Below are 17,922 nucleotides of genomic sequence, written 5' to 3'. Positions count from 1 at the left end.
AAACATACACCAAAAATGGGGGGAGGAGAGGGAAGAACCATTTAATTAAAAAAAAAAAAAGACATGTCAAAACAAGAAACTTAAAAACTTAAACAAATATACACTTTGAAACACCGATGTCATTGAACCAAATCCTTTTCAATGAAAAGTTTCAGTTTCAACATCTCATCATTTTCCTATAACTGCTGTTTCAACAGAGAGATCCTTAACCAACTTTACCTTGATGTATGTGTTCCTATATTTATTATCGTTTTCTCTTGGGTTCAGATAATTCAGTAAAGAAATCAGCCATGACAGTGGAAACTGAATCCAGCCACATTGATGACTCAAACCAGGAAGCAGAACCTGCCCAGCTTTTGGATGATGAAGCAAATAAACAACTGCCAGTCAAAAAGAAGACTTCCTGCTGCATGGGCCTGAAGGTTTGGTGCCTTATCAATATCACCACAAATTACTGTTGTCATATGTTAAGAAATGTTGTTCAAGATATGACATGGCAGATTACTTCGATATTGTTCCCCCTGTCTTTTCTGAAACTGAATACACACTGGAGGTACAGGGAAGGGTTTGATATTATCAGACTTTGTCCTAAAGAAAATAAAAATTCCTGAGCTAACATATTTACCCTCAAGTTTTTCCTAGTTAAGCCCCCTCCTTAGTCACTGGAGAGAGGTAGCAATCTCCAGTGGAAGACTTCATCCATCCTAAAATAGGTGGCTAAGACACATTGCTGCCTGGAGGTTGCTATTGCCACCCATTTTTGTAGGGCCAAAATGGGGTGACAAGAATCCTATTCCAGGGTCTTTAGTAAATACTAAGGCCTTTAGGCCAAGCAGTCCACTGATTCACACAAGTACCTGAGCTTTCAGGAACACACAGGAAGAATTTAATGCATTGACTGGACAAAGCTGACAGACTAATGAGAATTTTGCTTTCACGTTAGAGCCTTAAGGATTTATCGTTTCTTGCTGAGCTGCAAATACTACAAGGGCAGGATTCGTGTGACACTGATGTGTTTGGGTCTGTGTCTTGACTAGTTCCTGAGCCAGCTTCATCTCAGGTTAATTCCATAGGCTCAGTGGAGTTGGAACCAAGGACACATTTCTCCCTATGAAAAGCCTGTAAAAGGAAAACTTTACGGAAAAAATAGGTAATTGCAAATTTCTCAAACATCCAACATGGTTTGGCTACAGTATTGGGCAAAGGCTGTCACATTTTGCATTTTCTGACTCTCTTTTGCCATCCATATACACCTGCAAAAATAGAATCTGATCTCCCTGGGAGAATCGTGGCACTAGCTTTACCATCATATACACAGGCAGTGCTGCAAGACAGTGAATCTGTAACTGTGCGTCCTGTGATTGCCTTTATATAAATTAGACTTTAATAGACACAGTATATTTAAGGTAATAAAAGGCAAGCTCTTTTTCTACTTCACCTTCCTATCAGAGGTCTTTATGGTTTACTTTGGGATTGTGTTTTCAAACCCAAAATACCTAAGTCATTTCTGTTTGTGTTTTCATGCTTATCTGCAGTTTGTGGTTTCAACTAGAACCCAAGAGAAAGCATTGCTGAAATAAGGCAAGAAAGGTGATTCTCACAGTCTTTTCTGCCAAACTGACTCAGCAAATATAAAACATATCAGGACAAGGCCTGTACTTGTGAAAATTTTCCATTCATTCCTAGGCCAAAAGAGAATAAATATAACTATTTTCAAGCATTTACTGTCAGGATTGGACTTATTTCTTACAGTAGATAGTAATGCAAAGGTCTAAACATATATTTAATTTTGTTTACTTATCCAATGTTGTATTGTATTGTAACTTTTACCCAGTGAGCAATAAGTCTATTTGTTTTTAGTCTCTGTTGAAATAGTTGGATAATATTTAAACAGACTTAGTTTAACTTGTTATCAAATATATCTTTGTTTGCAGAAGTCACAATATGTGTTAGTGGAAGCAACTATAAAATTACAAAGAATATTAAGCTTTCTTCTATGAGGTATGCGGTACACAAGCAACATAGCTTATATATATCATAGCATGATATATATATTCAAAATATATCTAAACGGAGATGCATCCAGATGAACAGGCCTAAAATAAGTAATACATGGCCCAGGCAGAAGATAATTGTGACTAAGGTTCATTTGAGGTTAGATTAGTTTCAGTAAATCTCTGTTGATGGGGAATTTTACCAGTGGCACATTTAACATTTCTGTGACATCTAGAAATCCCACCATTTCAGCTGCCCAACACTGGGCCTCAGCACTCTGACAAATTTCATCACTGGACATAAGCAAGGTAAGCAGGACCCAGGGAGTTGTCTGACAAATTTAAGTTCCACAGTCCATAGGATTTCTGCCTTGGAAAACCTTTGACCAGCAACGCAGGAAAGATCAAGCTTTCTGGTCATCAAGATGGCCAGAGCAACCCTGAAGATAGGTAAAGCAAGAGGCTGCTCTCAGCTCAGAGCCTAGGGCCAGCTCTCCCCAGCAGGGAAAACCAGAGGCAGGAGCAAACCTCGATGAAAGGCCACCATGACTCTCTGTAGCATTAAGGCGTGTGAAAATTCACACACAACGTTGTCACTGGAATTGGATTAACAAAGTCAACCCGACTAAAACATGTGCCATAAGGATTGTTCCACACAAGTTTAAACTTATTTCATCTCTGTATGACCTGCTTCCCTGTTCCTACCTCCCATTTTCCATCTTCATCTTTCCTCAGGTGTTTCTCGCTGCTTTGTCGTTCAGCTACTTTTGTAAAACGTTGTCTGGTACGATTATGAAAAGTTCCATCACTCAGATTGAAAGAAGGTTTGACCTTACGTCCTCTACAGTTGGTCTCGTTGATGGAAGTTTTGAGATGGGTAATTGATATCCCATAACACAGAGCAAACTTTTCAGAGCACTATGAGACACAGCATCTGGTATTAATTTTTGTTCTTTCTTTTTTAGGTAATTTGCTGGTGATAGCGTTTGTAAGTTACTTTGGAGCTAAACTTCACAGGCCCAAAGTAATAGCTGTAGGATGCTTTATTATGGCTTTGGGATGTATTTTAACAGCGATGCCTCATTTCTTCATGGGATAGTAAGTACTAATCAAGATCAATTTGAGTAACAGAATGTTGGAATTGGATATTACTTTTTGTTTTTTGAGAAAAGCTGGTGTATATTAAGTCTTAGATTTCCAAAGATCTATTGAATCTCACCTTGAATAAGACCCAGCTAACTCAACAGTACATCAAATGAAAACACAATTAATCACATGTAACACATACATTACTGTACTTTATATCTGGTTGAAAAATATGGTTCCTCCAAGGTAAAAATTCAACTTTTGGCAAAAATCTGAAAACCAAAATGCTTTAATTTTCAGTCAGATTTGTTCTGGAGTAGAGGCAGAAAAGGAAATTATTTTATGAAATCATTATAAATATATATATATATATATATTTGGCAGGAAACAGTTCCCTATGAAAAACTTTTGAAAAATCAAATTTCAAACAGAAAATGTTGTTCTTTGAAAGTCTTCAGCCATCCTACCATGCTAGTGCTATTGCTTTAAAGAATTAAATAATCTTCCTGAATGGCTTACTGTGTGAACATTTTATAGGGGAAATCAGTGGTAATCTAGGAATGTGGTATCACCGGGTGTTAATAAAGATGTCAGGTTTATGTGGGCAGGAAAGTTAAATCATCAGGAATCACAGTAAAATTATTGAGATACACCTACTCTGTAACCCACCTATATGATTTCCAGAATAAGTTGCAATTGGTGCCATTCTGCATAGGACCTCAAAGCTTTGAGCCAGTAGCTTCGTATTGGGTGACAACCCTATCTGAGATATGACTTTATTTATAGCAACAGGCAACCCTCATGCAAAACCAGGGTTTCAGAGCTAAATCATTGAAGAAAACAACCTACAAAGGTGCTCATTAGAAGAAATCCAGCTCCCTGAAAGAGGCACCCAGAGCCTGGTTGCGGCCTCGGGCAGCCTATTTGTGAAATCGATTCTGTGCTCTCCCCTGGCAAACAGCAATCCCTCACACAAAGAAGCCTTTCAGCTTCAGTGAGTCAGGGGGGAGCACAGATGAATCAGTGCTCATAGAACTGGTCCCAGGCTTTTTTCTTATTCCAAATGCTCATGGCTGGTTAAACTGATCTTCTGTGGTTGGTTAAACTAATTTTTATGCATCTTCTCCAGATTCAGAGAATTACTGTATTTTGCTTATATGTAATAATGTTTCTAGCCATAGTTCTGATACAGTGAAATGATATAGTGAGACATATTTCTGTTGCTCCATTAGATGTATTAGAATAATTTTAGGTGTACCATTGTAAAAAGAAAACTAAAGAGTACATTTCCTCACAGTGGTGGATCTTGCACCAACACCAGACTTATATTTCCCACTGCTTGAGTCAAACTGTGTATCTGACTTGTCTATACTGGGAAACTCATGAAGTTTTTCATGAGCTAGGGACTGAATTTTTCTGAGGAAATTGGTTTGCAGTGCCTCCTAAGATGAACAGTCTTTGTTTCAAACTGAAAATAAGACTGCATGGTCTAGCAGAACCAGTCTGGTTCCTAGAAGCAGAAAGCATATTAGTATATTAGTATATAGCGTTTCAGTTTTCCGTATTTTAAAAATAATCCTCCTTTTTACTCCTTCATTAACACTTTGGACTGATATTAAAAAAAAAATACATTTATCTTTACAGAAATAGCAGTCAGGTGACTGCTACATACTGTACTAATATTTCCCTAGTAAACACTGTTTCTAAACGTACTATTGTGTGTTTCCAGTTATAAGTATGAGACGGCATCACGTACAGCATCTTCAGTCAACTTAACTTCAGATGTAAATCCCTGTTTGCTACATCAAGATGCCAACAAAACTTTGTTGGAAGTCTCACAGTCAGGTAAGGAAGTGTAAGTACAAATGAAGCAGTTAGTTTTATCCTGTGTATACCTTGGTCTTAAGTCGAGTGAATTATTCCCCAGTGCAGGATGCTCATTAGATTTCTAACTTCAGACTCTACTTGTCTGGGAACATTACCAATACTTAAATGCACTTTGTGCATTTCATTTGGAGAAGAAACAACCAGCAAACACAGATTACTAGGATCCAGATCCCAGTTTCCTACATTCTTCCTTCCAGATTACAATAAAATGACCCTAACATTAAAAGGATTGCAGAGAATGCACGCAAAGACAATTAGCTTCCAGAGAGATTCAGGGACTCAGGACCCATGGGGAAAAAAAAGAAGAAGAAAAAACAGAATTGGATGAAGGGAGCTGAAGCTACACAGAGTTAACAGTAAATGAATGGAAGTTTCTATGATTTTACTTATAAATATGGAGTATAGCTGTCATTCATTTTGCTTTGCATGCTGCATGCGTACAGAAAGAGCCAAGCTGTACCCCGGTGACCATCTCTAACTTCTCAGGTTAAAGATATAAGTTATATGCCAGATAATATATTTATGACAATATCAATCTGTCATTTTTTTTACATGGGTATTTTTTGGGGGGTGATACCTGTATCTTTAGAAACCAAACATGGTGGAGGTTAAGGTAAGTGTTATTAAAAGATTATTAAAAGATATAATGAGATTGACAACCTTGTCTTAATCTTCCATAAGGAGACTGTTGTTAATACCTTACATACTAAATAATAATCATTTTATGTGCTTAATTTCCTGAGATTTGTCACCATTTCCCATTCAACTATTCTGTTTTGAAGATATAACCCTCATTATGTGCAGGCTGTGAAAAGGAAACATCATCGTATATGTGGATATATATCTTATTGGGAAATATGCTGCGTGGAATTGGCGAGACACCAATAACACCACTGGGCATCTCTTATCTTGACGATTTTGCTAAGGAAGAAAATGCACCTGTATATATAGGTAATCTCAACATAAAATAAACTGAGAGGTTCCTACTGTAAGAGATAGATCATCCTCCACAGGGGAAATTGTTCAGCCATTAAAATTTATTTGCATATGCTTTGTATGTTTTCAGCAAGTTTGCACACAATAGCCATGTTCGGCCCAATGTTTGGTTTCCTGTTGGGATCACTATGTGCAAAACTGTACGTGGATGTTGGATTTGTGGATTTAGGTAAGCAAAGCAGAGGTAAAGTGAAAGTAAGCTAATAAATAATAATCAATTTGCACCACTGTTGGTAACAGATTCCTCCACACATCTGTGTAAGGTTTTACTATATTACAAAATATTGCTGGAAGGTTTTTTTGGGGGAAAAGACGGAATTAGACAGGGGACGTGTTTTAGATTCCTGCTTTAGGATTAAAGGATTAAATACATGATTAATTTTAAATATTAGTACCAAGAACTCTCACTAAACAAAAATGTTTTACTAAATTGAAATCTTAATGAAAGGATTCTGCTGGCATAGCAATTTTTCAGTTTTGGTGAACTACTTCCCCTTTCAGCTGGGCATTTTACAATATTTAGAATTCATTTAATGTTTGCAATATATTTATATTTCTTGCTTGTTTAAATGAAAAGAAAATGCATGAGATCATGTCTGCAAAATGCCAGAGAGGGCAGGGCAATCTCCACAAGTGGTAACCATGGCCCTGCATCCTGTGCACTTACACTTGGAAGAGACAGAAACCATTTATGACACCCTGTTTCCTGGCCAGTCCATTTTCAATTCCACCTGACAAGGCAGGGATAGTCAAGCAGTGTGGACTGGCAGCAAATTTTCAGGAGATAACCCATCCAATCAGCAGCAGTGGGTGATCCTATTTTACTGGCAGGAGGGAGAACTTGAGCTCTTCATGATCCTGTGCTTGGATAGATGAATTATTTTATGTCTGCCCTGTAAGCCAACATTATACTTTACCTAAGCATAAGGGCATTGAGCCAGTTCTGATCACACAGTGAAAAGTCTTACAGTGTTGGTCCACCAACAAGCTTGAAGGCACATAACAGTCATAAAAATACAACAAACCACTCTCATCTTTCTTGTAATACATAATCAAGTGTAAATTCATGGCTAATCTCACTGAAGCCAAAGAGAATATGCTTAATACTGACCTATGCAATTCGGATAAGCAAAGGACAGTTTCAGTAGAAATCTGTCAGGCCAAAAAGGACCCAATGTTTGGGGCCTGTCTGCCACCTATTTTGGATTCTTATGTGTTGGGTAAGGACTGCTGTGTTGCCCTTTATGTCAGTCAAAATGACAGTCAGCAATGCCATAAGAAGGCAGATGAACCATAACACCATCCAGGGTGTGATTCCCGATGTCTTCAGTGCAGGAAAGGTCTCTCGTCAGATGATTATCTTTAACACTGAGAGTCAGATACTGTGAAATGTAGCTACGTTTGCAGGCAAAGAGTGGAAACTTTCAACTTCTTCATTAAGTAACTCGTTTCTGTCTCACTTGATTCTAGAAAGCATCACTATAACCCCAAAGGATTCCCGCTGGGTGGGTGCATGGTGGCTTGGTTTTATAATAGCTGGAACAACCAGTCTCCTAGCTGCTATTCCTTTCTGCTTCCTGCCGAAGAGTCTGGAAAAGCCAGAGGAAGCCAATAACGACAAAACTTCATCTGGTCTCCTGGAAGGGACAGGAGCCATGAGGAAGACACACACCTCTGTAAAACCTAAGCCAAAGAAGTGGTCAGTAATATTGAAAGGCAAGTGTTTTGCATGTTTTATAACTATGGAAAGCAATTGGTACAATATACAGCAGGAACATGACAGTTTTGCCAAACACTTCACCTCTCCAGCACTTCAAACTAAACCAGTTAGCTATCCTCAGGAAAGGAGGTGTCTGCTAAAGATTATTTGAAGACAAAGAGCACCTTCAGGACTGTGAGGATCTGCCTGCTTTAAATCATTGCATGACAACTACCCCGAAAATTTTGCACTGGACTAGATTAGGACTGTGGAAAAAAATTGTTTCTGTATTAGAACCTAAAGAAAATATTAGAAAGCTCCCTTTGCAATACGGAAAACCAAATTATTTTTCTGATCATCACAGAGCTCATGGAGACTCTGAAGCACCTTGCTTCCTGAGGAAAATACAGCAGGCTTGAATTTCAGTTCTGGCTGAGCAGTCCTTAGGCTAGGAAAGTGGGGGCATAGAGGCTAAGGACGAGACAGCATTGTGTCCCTTTCTTTCAGATTTCTATACTTCCCTGAAAAAAGTCTTGAGTAATATTGAGTCTTGAGTTATATCCCTTTCTTTCAGATTTCTATACTTCCCTGAAAAAAGTCTTGAGTAATCGAATGTACTTGACGCTCTTGGGCAGCTCACTGTTACAGTTCAGTAGCTTTATTGGTTTCTTGACTTACAAACCAAAGTACTTGGAACAGCAGTATGGACAGTCTACATCTAAATCTAACTTTATCATAGGTGAGTGACACTGTGCAATGACTATGTGTATGCATGGGGAGAAGTTCTGGCATGCTTTTTCTGGGACTGAATTCCTTCTAGAATAGACTGATGTCTCTCCTGAAGCTGAATTATATAAAGGCAGCATACAAACTACTCCTTTGGTGTCTGTGGGACCAGAATAAAGAAAGAACAGGGACGCTCAAAATGTGGAATGGATGTGGTGTGGGAGTTTTAAATGTTGCAACATCTGACTGGTGGGTGCTTGTGGTGAAAGTGGGAGCCAAAGTCCATGTTAGGTAGCTGGGTGTGCAGTGGTTTTGAGAGTTAAACACTTCAAAATAACGTATCAGACATAGGGAACAGGCTGAGCAGGCAGCCACCTAGAGTCATCAGATACAACATACAGCTGCCTGAGAAATCGCCCCAAGGACAGAAATTGGCCCTTAACTGCTGTGTGAGTCTCTATTTTAACATTCCTCTTATATAATCTCTTTCAGGATTGACATCCTTACCTCCTGTAGGTATTGGGATTTTCCTAGGAGGGCTCATAATGAAGAAGTACAAAATGGGCATCGTTGGAGCAGCCAAGTTTGCATTTAGCATGTCGATTTTGGCCTTCCTCTTCACTCTGTTGCACTTCTTTGTGGGCTGTGAGAACCATGTGGTGGCAGGACTGACAGTGTCCTATGATGGGTGAGTGTAAAATGGACAGTACATTTTTCTTCACAGGAACAAGGAAATAGTCCAAATGACATTAAAGCTAAAATAGGAAAACACTTTTTCATTGTTTAGAGGAAGTCAACCCTACCAAGTGTCACTGTCATAGTCTCATTGAACAGGGGAGTGCCAGCCTGCCAGAGTATAGCACTGGCAAAAGTTTAATTACAAATATATTAGCAAAATTACATTGTTACCAATGTAGGTCATTTGGCTGCTACAGGGGTTGTTCAGATATTTCACATACTGCTGCCTTTATACTAGCAGTGATTTCCTAGCAAAGTGCGTCCAAACTTTGTAAAAAGGTGAAATATATGTAACAGAGAACACTGGTAGCATATCCTGCACAGAGATGGAAAGACTGGGACATGCTGGATTCTCAGTCTGCTGTAAAGCAGCTGAAGCTTTTGTGCCTACTAAGGATGTTCTCTAGAACCAGGGTTCAGAAGTTACTGGCTGTTATTTTTTCTTGGAGTGAGTAAAGCCATCGGCCCAGGGTATGTGTCCTAGGATAAGGCTCTCAGAGGGGCCCAGTGACACACTAGCATGGCTGTACAACTTCTGGTTTGGCACTGCCTCATGTCCAGCCAGATCAGAGTCCCTCATAGCTAGTGTGAATCTGTCTGCAGCTTCCTGAAGGTATACCTTCAGTTGAATAATCTGTCACTACAACTCGTTTATCAAACCATACTGGTCCAAAGCTTAAAACGTGGAACCAGATATGCAGGATGCCAGGGATTTTGACATTTGTTGGAAGCTGAGGACAAACTGTCTGTCACACATCCTGTAGCTAACAATGTCTTCACTAAGAACCCAAATGGTGGAACAGAGAATACACTCAGTAAGCACCAAGATGAAAGAGGTGGCAAACATATGAGCTTAATTACTCCAGAAGGGAGGAGATGAAGGAAGACACCTGTGTTACAGATCTCACTACCCAAAAGGTGGCTGAAAGTAAATGGGAATACTGCGTTCTCCATGTCCTCCAGAAAGAGTTATGCTAAGCTGTAAGAGGGGAATATTTTTAACGGTGAAGACCAGGAAAGCTGGTTTCCATTGTTGGTGCCTTTTACCACAGGTTAAACAAATATTTGACAAGGCTTTCTCAACTGTTGCTAGCCATACCTACAGTTAGGGGATAGTTTAGCTAACCTCTCAAAGCCTTTCAGCCTTTTTTTCTTCTTCTTTTCTATCTATGCCTGGGAGCTAAAATCAGCAGCAACACTTTTATTTGTTAAAAAATTCTTTATAATGTAGTAATCTTAATATCAGTGGAAGTCGGATAGAATCTCAAGTAAAGAGACTGATACTGTAGAAACTCAACTATTAAAACCCATGTTCTTGGCATATGACCTGAATTTCAGAGTAGTGACACTGTCAGAAGGGAAAGTCGAAGGGATTAAACTGATCTTAGCACTGGATTAAAAGTTGTTCTTACACCAGTCTAAACTTATCTTCTAAGCAAACCCATTCAGCACCATGAAAATGCCTTATTTTCTGACTGCAACTCTGACTGCAAATGTGCCACCAATGTGTGGGATCCTGTGTGTGGAGACAATGGAGTTACCTACGTTTCACCATGTCTTGCTGGGTGCACGGCTTCAGTGGGACATGGAAAGAACATGGTAAGAGCTTGCTCCAGTTTCTGGGGTTTTTTTACTAGCTTATTTTCTATATAGCATCAGAAGTTTAGTAGTGTCATGCATTTAGAGGAAACCAAAGGTACTGGGGAACAATAAGTAAAATGTTTATGATCTCTGGCCACAAACATCATGGATGGCATAGAGATTCTCCTGAGTTATTACACATTAGGCTGAAAACCCAAACTTTTTCTTGTAGATACTAACTTTCATCTTTTGTGGATTGAACATAGAGGTGAAAAAAATAATTCAAAGTGCTTACATATTGTCTATGTCCGTTGCCCATCATTTGGCTTTCATAAACCTGATCTTGGCTGCTCTGAGGCTTTCAGCCAAGAGTGGAACTACACTAACATAGCTGCCCTCTTCCCTGATACAGAGCATTAATGTAACTTTTGCATAAATATGAAAAGTCATTTGAGGAGAGGCAGCTTGTTTCTATGTGAGACTCTGGCATGGCAGGATACTGCTTATTTTTCCAGATAGCTGAGCTCTGTTTGGCACAGAGCAAGACAGTTCCAGTGCTTGGATATATGGCTTCATCACACTGTAATTCTCATGTCTTATGATGCCAGATGATCATCCTAGAAAACACATGATCTGGGGCATTCTCTTTCACTCGGACAGAATTTTTTCTCCAAAAGATTTTTCTTTCTGGATAGTTTCTTGTTGGTGCCTACAGTGGTCTTTTTCAAGGAGATTTGTTGCTTAAACTCTTACATGTTGAAGGATGGGGGGAAGTAGGGCTCAGCAGGGTCTGTGAGACTAGGACTATTGCCTCTCACAGAAGCAAGCCTGTGTCTATAGAGGTTGAGGTTCACGGTGCACAGCTCCCCTCACCTCAGCAGACCTCCATGCCTCTCAGTTCCTGCTTGAAAGGGGGGTTATTGCTCTCAGACTCTCAGTACACCTGCTGCTGACCTCAGAGCGCTACATGAGCTATGACTTGTCAGGTAGCTGGTGCTTACAGCTGCAAGGTACCTCTGGTTGATGCATCAGCTTTAGTAGGAGGGACCTATGACCTGGGTGCTTTTCACAGAGATAAGTCTGCTAATAGGTGGCATAACCCAGCTGCAAAAACACTGGTCCCCAAGCCTGCTGTTCCCTTTCAAATCCCCTGCAGGGACACAAATGCTTAGGTACCCTGCAGGTACTCCAAGCACCTCCCAAAAAGTGGTGCTAAGTCCACTGGTAAAAGCACTCTGGCAGGGAACATCCCTTCCTCCTCTGAGCACTGTTTGTAGGAAAGAAAAGAAGCTGCTGCTGCTCTTCTAAGGCAAATGCAACAGGAGCAGGATGCTTAGCAAGGCTGCAGTCTCTGCCTGTGCCTGGCAGCGGGATGTGCCACCACACGGGCAATGCCCCACTGAATCCCCTTTGTGTCTTTCAGCTCTTCCATAACTGTAGCTGCCTCGAAGCCAGAGGGTCACAGTGGGGAAATAATTCTGTCACTTTGGGGCAATGTCCAAAAAGCGATGCTTGTTCAAGGAACTTTATTTATTATACAGTAATACAAGTCATAAGTGGCTTTTGTTATGCATTGGGAGGCACCCCAGCTTACATGCTGATGTTTAGGTAAGTAAAATTAAGTGAGTATGCACCAATGGTAGAGTCTTTCCAATGGGGGGATCACAGTGATGTTTAGGCTTCTTTCTTTCCCTTAGCAACAAAAACTCTCTTGCAGTATAACGTATTTTCTCTACTGAGTTTTCTCACTTCCTGTTTTTTTGTGATTGCTAGCATTAAACCTTATTTCGCTGCTGGCAGTAAGTCAGTTTTAGTATGTTGCTTCCAACTCCTCCATAATGGTGTCTCTTATAGGTATCATACATCTAGGTTTTCCAGAACGTCTTCTTTCTCTGTTTGGATATTTTGGCCACATGGATTTTGAAAACACTGTACATTTGTCAAGATTCCTTGATGTGGAGTAGACCTAACAGATCATGCTCATTGGATGTCTGTAAATTCAGGACATGTGAGACACCTATGCACATACCTTTTGTGATATACATGTGCAGGGATACCAGGATGCAATTAGGAACACACATACAAATTAATATATATTTTTCAGTAACCTGAAGAGTAAGCTCAAGCAGTAGAAAAATGCATTAGTGGCAAATTAATCAGAGTCCCAAGGGCACTATGTCATCCTAAATGAGTATGGAAATCAGAATGCGAACTCCCCCTCTTCCTAGTCATTGTGAGACATCTTTTTGAACGTTGTCCATGTTAATATTTGTAAGATGACAGACTGGATATATAATGGATTCAAGATCAGTGCCCAATTCAGATTCTTGGTATGTGGTTCCCCATGGAACTGATGGATGTACTGCCAGATGGTTGTGTGTAGTTCAAGATGTGACAATTGAACAGACTGCTTTGACAAATGTCGTTTGAGAATAAAATGATGCTGCAGTAATGCAGCTATATGCAACACTTCTGCCTCAGAGCAATAAGATATTTTCCATCACATGAGTAAAATATTTCTCATCAAGTGGGAAAATTTGTGACAGTGACTTAAGGTAGCTGGGGACCGTATTTCAGTAACCCTAGGACGGAGAGTGTGATTATGTCTTTAAAATTTCACCTCTTTAGTGAATGACTAGTGAATGGACTTTCCAAGAGATAGATGATGGAAAACAATAGATAAATTCGCCTTTTTCATACCACTTAGCCTATTTCAGCAGATGTCAGACGCACTATCCTCCTGAAGTTCAGCATTCTGTGATTAAAAGTGTTAAATCCAGGGGAAATAGCATCAGTTTAACAGGCATGTCTAAGCACTAGGCAGGCAAATGCTTCTTATTTATCCCTCTTTCTTTCAGATGTGTCCAGCCAGAGCTGAAATCTCTTGCAGTTGGTCTGCACACACTCATTATGAGAACGCTAGGTAAGAAAAATTATTCTGACTAATTAAGATGTTTGCTCCTGTGGCTTTAAATGACACCAATGCAACCACCATTTGTAAACCAGATATATACTCAAAATTGCTTTTAAATCCTTGGTTGTTCCTGAGGGTTCAACATACCATCGAGAGTTCACTGTGAAAACAGCTGACACAATTTTGAAATGTTTTGGCCTGCTTATTAAATGCTGTTGCACTTTGGGAGCATGGGATTCCAAAATGGAAAGAGTTTCTGAGCAAAACTAAAATATTATCTTAATTACCACTCAATTGATAGCTTTTCTTACTGAGACATAGTGCTGTAAGTAAGATAAAAGGGAAAATCTCTAATAGGACTTTATTCAACACAAATAAGAGAGTTCATAGCAGAAAGTACTGTCCCTACTGAAACTTTGCTTTCGTGGTGCACAAGTGCTTAGATTCCATTTCCTTTTTAGCATGCTGCAATGCTCTTTTTTGTCTAAGGATTGCTAATGAGATGTGTTGCTAATGAGATGGTTAATTAAGATGCCTAGACAGACAGGAAAACATCTATCTGTTTGTTTCCTTTTATGTTTTCTTTGTTAATGGAATAGGAAAACCAGCATTTTAGAAGTGTTGAGAAGTGTAAGTGTGAAGAGTCAAGCCAGATGGATTTACTATGAAGCCTGAGATATCACCAGCAGCTTACAAATGTCTGCAGTCAGAGGTTGATTAGGGCTGTAGTCAGTACTTAGGATTTTGACCAGACATTTTGAGACAGGAAGTTGTATCCACATTTTGTCCTCTTGTGCTTTCCTCGTCACACAATAATGGGGCAGATTTTCTGACTCAACACTCAGGATTTAGTCTCTATCATAAAACACACTATGCCAAAGGGATTTCTAGAGCTTTGCTGGCCATGGGAAGGGGAAAAAGCATTATGAATAAAGAACTGGCCCCCTTACAGACTTCTGCTTGAGGACATCAAGCCGGTAAGCACCTTCCCTTGTAGGTGCCATTGCCATCGATTTGTGAAAGCTGGTATTTCTCCCCAGTGCCTTGGAGTTCAAATCTTCTGTGCTTCCCTTTCCCTCTCTGGGGACATCCAAAATGAGCATTTCTCTCATCATGCCCTAGCTGCAGCCCTGATCATCATAATACACAGACCTCTATAGATAGATTATTGAGTTCACACTCGCAAGAACCCTATGCAAGAAGTAACATGCAAGATTATATGCCTGGTTTTACAAAATAAGCCATTTCCTATGTAAGAATGCAGGGTGTCTGTGTAGGAACAAAGTTAACTAAAATATGGTTCCAATATGTATACTTGGTTCTGTCTCTTCCTATCAACTGCTTTCAGATAGAAATAAAGGGTTAATTTAGGCTATGTGTAGAAGGGACCATCAGTTCAGTGCTCCACGTACACAGCCAGTCCAGCTGTCTCCTGCAGGAGCTTAACATTTGTCCTGAAAGCCAGCAGTGGCTCTGAGAGCCCTGTTTGAGGAACCAGTGTGCTGGAGCAAGCGACGTGCGAGATTACAGACCTGGCCAAACCTCCACCCTCAGATCATGTTTCGCAGGAACTGATGATCCACATGGCACAGAGAGGGTGTTTCAGTTATTCTGAATGTCCCCATGAAGTACTTATAAAGGAAAAGAACCCACAGTCTCATCCGCCAATGCCACTATTACAGCTCAGGATGGAACTTGCTGCTAAGAAAGTATAATGCTGATTTCATAAAAAAAAAAAAAGTATTTTCTTGTGGTGTCTTGAGACATTTCTGCTTGCTTCATTGCAGCTGGAATTCCAGCTCCGGTTTATTTTGGTGCATTGATTGACAGGACATGCCTGAAATGGGGAAGCAGAAGCTGTGGGCAGCGAGGGGCTTGCAGAATATATGACTCCACTGCTTACAGGTAAGATAAATTAGAACACAAAGAAAGACCCTCATGCACTTCCTCACTGCAGATAGATACTCCTTATTTTATTATACTGTAGTGTATGAGACCACTGATCAAACGCTGGCCAAACACTAACTCTGAACTTAGATTTACATCAGCCCAGAACTCCAAAATTGACCAATCTTAGGATTAAATCATGGCCCTTTGATATCAATGACAGGATCTTTCTGGAATTAAATATATATATATATGTGTGTGTGTATATATATATATATATATATATATATGTAAAATATCCTTTGAGTTGATTTAAAAGACCTAGGGTTTACCAGTAAGAGAGGAAAGATACCCAAATTTACCTTATTTGCAGGTAGTTTGTTCATACTGGCAAGAACAGTAACTTTGTGTATTGGCCACACTTGAGAGAAAAACAAATGAAAGAAAATCACATTAGTTAAACACAAACAAAAGCTGTCTCCAGGAGGAATATTCTCGAGATTTCTTCAGTTTCACTCAACCCTTGACCACTTATGATGTGTTTTTCATTTTTATATAAAATAGCCCAACCTGGGGATCTCCACCTATTTCTAGCCCTGCAAAAATCTCAGGCCTTAAAATGATCTCAAAATCTTTAAGAACAAAGGGAAGATGATGGAAGTTTCAATCTACAACTATTTTCATAACTTTATAAATTCTTTAGCAAGTGTTTTTAATAGCAGTTTATGGCACCATTCAGAGAGAGTGAGATTTAGACTTTTTTTTTTCCCCCAAGCTGCTGTGTGTTTCAGTTTCTTTGAAAAATTAAAAAGTTAGCACTGTCTTTTATGCTCTGTCCCACAGATATGCCTACCTTGGCTTATCAGCGGTGCTAAGAGCTCCTTCCTACTTGTTAGGAATCCTTTTTTTAATATTAGTAAAGAAACACTATCAAGCTAAGAAATCCAGATCTACAGAAAATGGAGGAAGAGAAGATGCTCCTATGAATAGAGAAGATAATTTCAAGAGCAATGAACGTCTGGCAGGTTCTCTTGAAGCAGAGAAAGAATCCTGTATTTAGGAGGCCATTTAAACCAGTGCCACATGAATCAGGGCACCTGCTTTTAGGAAGAGCTCTCACAATGTTATGAATAACTAAACAATAAATAACACTTCTTTGGAAAGTGAAAGCAGTAACAAACTTGTAATCAACAACAAGAAAAGCTTACGCACAGGCATGTTTCACTTTCAAGTATGAATATGTGTACAAGGTTACCAATAACAGACATAACAAGTTATATGAACGGACTCAAGTTCTCAGTTGATAAGGAAGGAAAATCCCACCTGGCATGACTGATAGAGCTCATCTGCAGTTTTTAAGGGTGTTAGCAGAGATGCCTGCTGGCAGAACAGCCACCTCTCCACGGCCCCACAAAACGTGCAGCTCGGATCCTGCGCCCAGAGTCCCACTGGGGAGCGGCAGGGTGGCGTCCAACTGCAGGGTTCCCATTTCATCAAACTTGACACAGAATTCAAAATAAAGGCAAAATCTTTGAGCGAAGCATTCCCACCTCAACGAAATGAATCATCTCAACCATTTTCCATTGCAAAATTGGCAAAATCTGGCAAAAGCAATATTTTATGAGAAGACATTTTATCTTAGTTCAGCTGAAAACATTATGCCTAGTTATAACCAAAAATAGGCTGCTATAAATGAAATAATTGTTTAAAAAGTCTCAAAGTTGTAGCATTGTATTAAAAGTTAATTTTTTAGTTGTGACTATAAAACATAAGAAATATTCTGAATTTTGTAGTGACATTGTTTTCTAAGCAAAATCTATCCAGTGTACGACACTTTATCTAAGGTGGCTTTTATTGCTATGCCATGTAGTAACCAGCAGAGGACACTCAAAGAATAGCATTACCCATCCAGCAACTGCAAATGCTCCAAATACTTGTCATGCACAAAGTCGCTATTTTGGGGGAGAAGCTGATCACCAGTTATGCGCAACATTCATTTGTGTTTTCTTGCACCTTAAAACTTTTTCAGCTCAAGCCTTTAGCTCGTGTTTTCAGAGTTGCCTTTGTATATTTGTTGGTTTGAGTTTATTATGTTTGTACCAATCAGACCTGGAAAACTGTCACTACTTTAAATAAAAAGATATATGCTTGAGTACCATTTCACAACAATGATTGAATTCTCTGGTTAATACTTCAAAACAGATGCTCAAGGTACAGTGGGATATGGAAGATAGACATATTAGGTAATATACCAAAACACATTGAGCAAAATGCTAAGCTGAGCTGTTATGAAATAACAGTGTGGGCCATCATGATAGTTTATGTGGTAGTGACTATAGCAGCTAAAGGGAAAAGAGTGAGACTTCTTTTCCAAATGAAGTGATACTTACTGGAGGCAATGTCTCTCTATTTAT

The 17,922-nt window shown here is 39.5% G+C and overlaps 1 protein-coding gene across 1 annotated transcript; it reads left to right on the top strand.

The window, feature by feature from the left end:
• The first annotated feature begins 290 nt into the window (after positions 1–290).
• LOC106488403 (solute carrier organic anion transporter family member 1B1-like) lies at positions 291–17,624 on the top strand. The gene is made up of 14 exons (XM_013947280.2): positions 291–422; positions 2,730–2,871; positions 2,960–3,092; positions 4,810–4,925; positions 5,772–5,918; positions 6,034–6,132; positions 7,434–7,679; positions 8,237–8,401; positions 8,881–9,076; positions 10,563–10,725; positions 12,131–12,315; positions 13,566–13,630; positions 15,409–15,526; positions 16,352–17,624. The coding sequence occupies exons 1-14, from the start codon at positions 291–293 to the stop codon at positions 16,566–16,568; spliced, it is 2,124 nt and encodes a 707-aa protein (XP_013802734.2). The 3' UTR covers positions 16,569–17,624.
• The last annotated feature ends 298 nt before the right edge of the window (positions 17,625–17,922 follow it).

This window comes from Apteryx mantelli, chromosome 1, assembly GCF_036417845.1.
Source record: "Apteryx mantelli isolate bAptMan1 chromosome 1, bAptMan1.hap1, whole genome shotgun sequence".
Classification (NCBI taxonomy): Eukaryota; Metazoa; Chordata; class Aves; order Apterygiformes; family Apterygidae; genus Apteryx; species Apteryx mantelli.
Note: the sequence above shows the minus strand (reverse complement) of the source record. Positions and strands in the feature narration are given on the sequence as shown.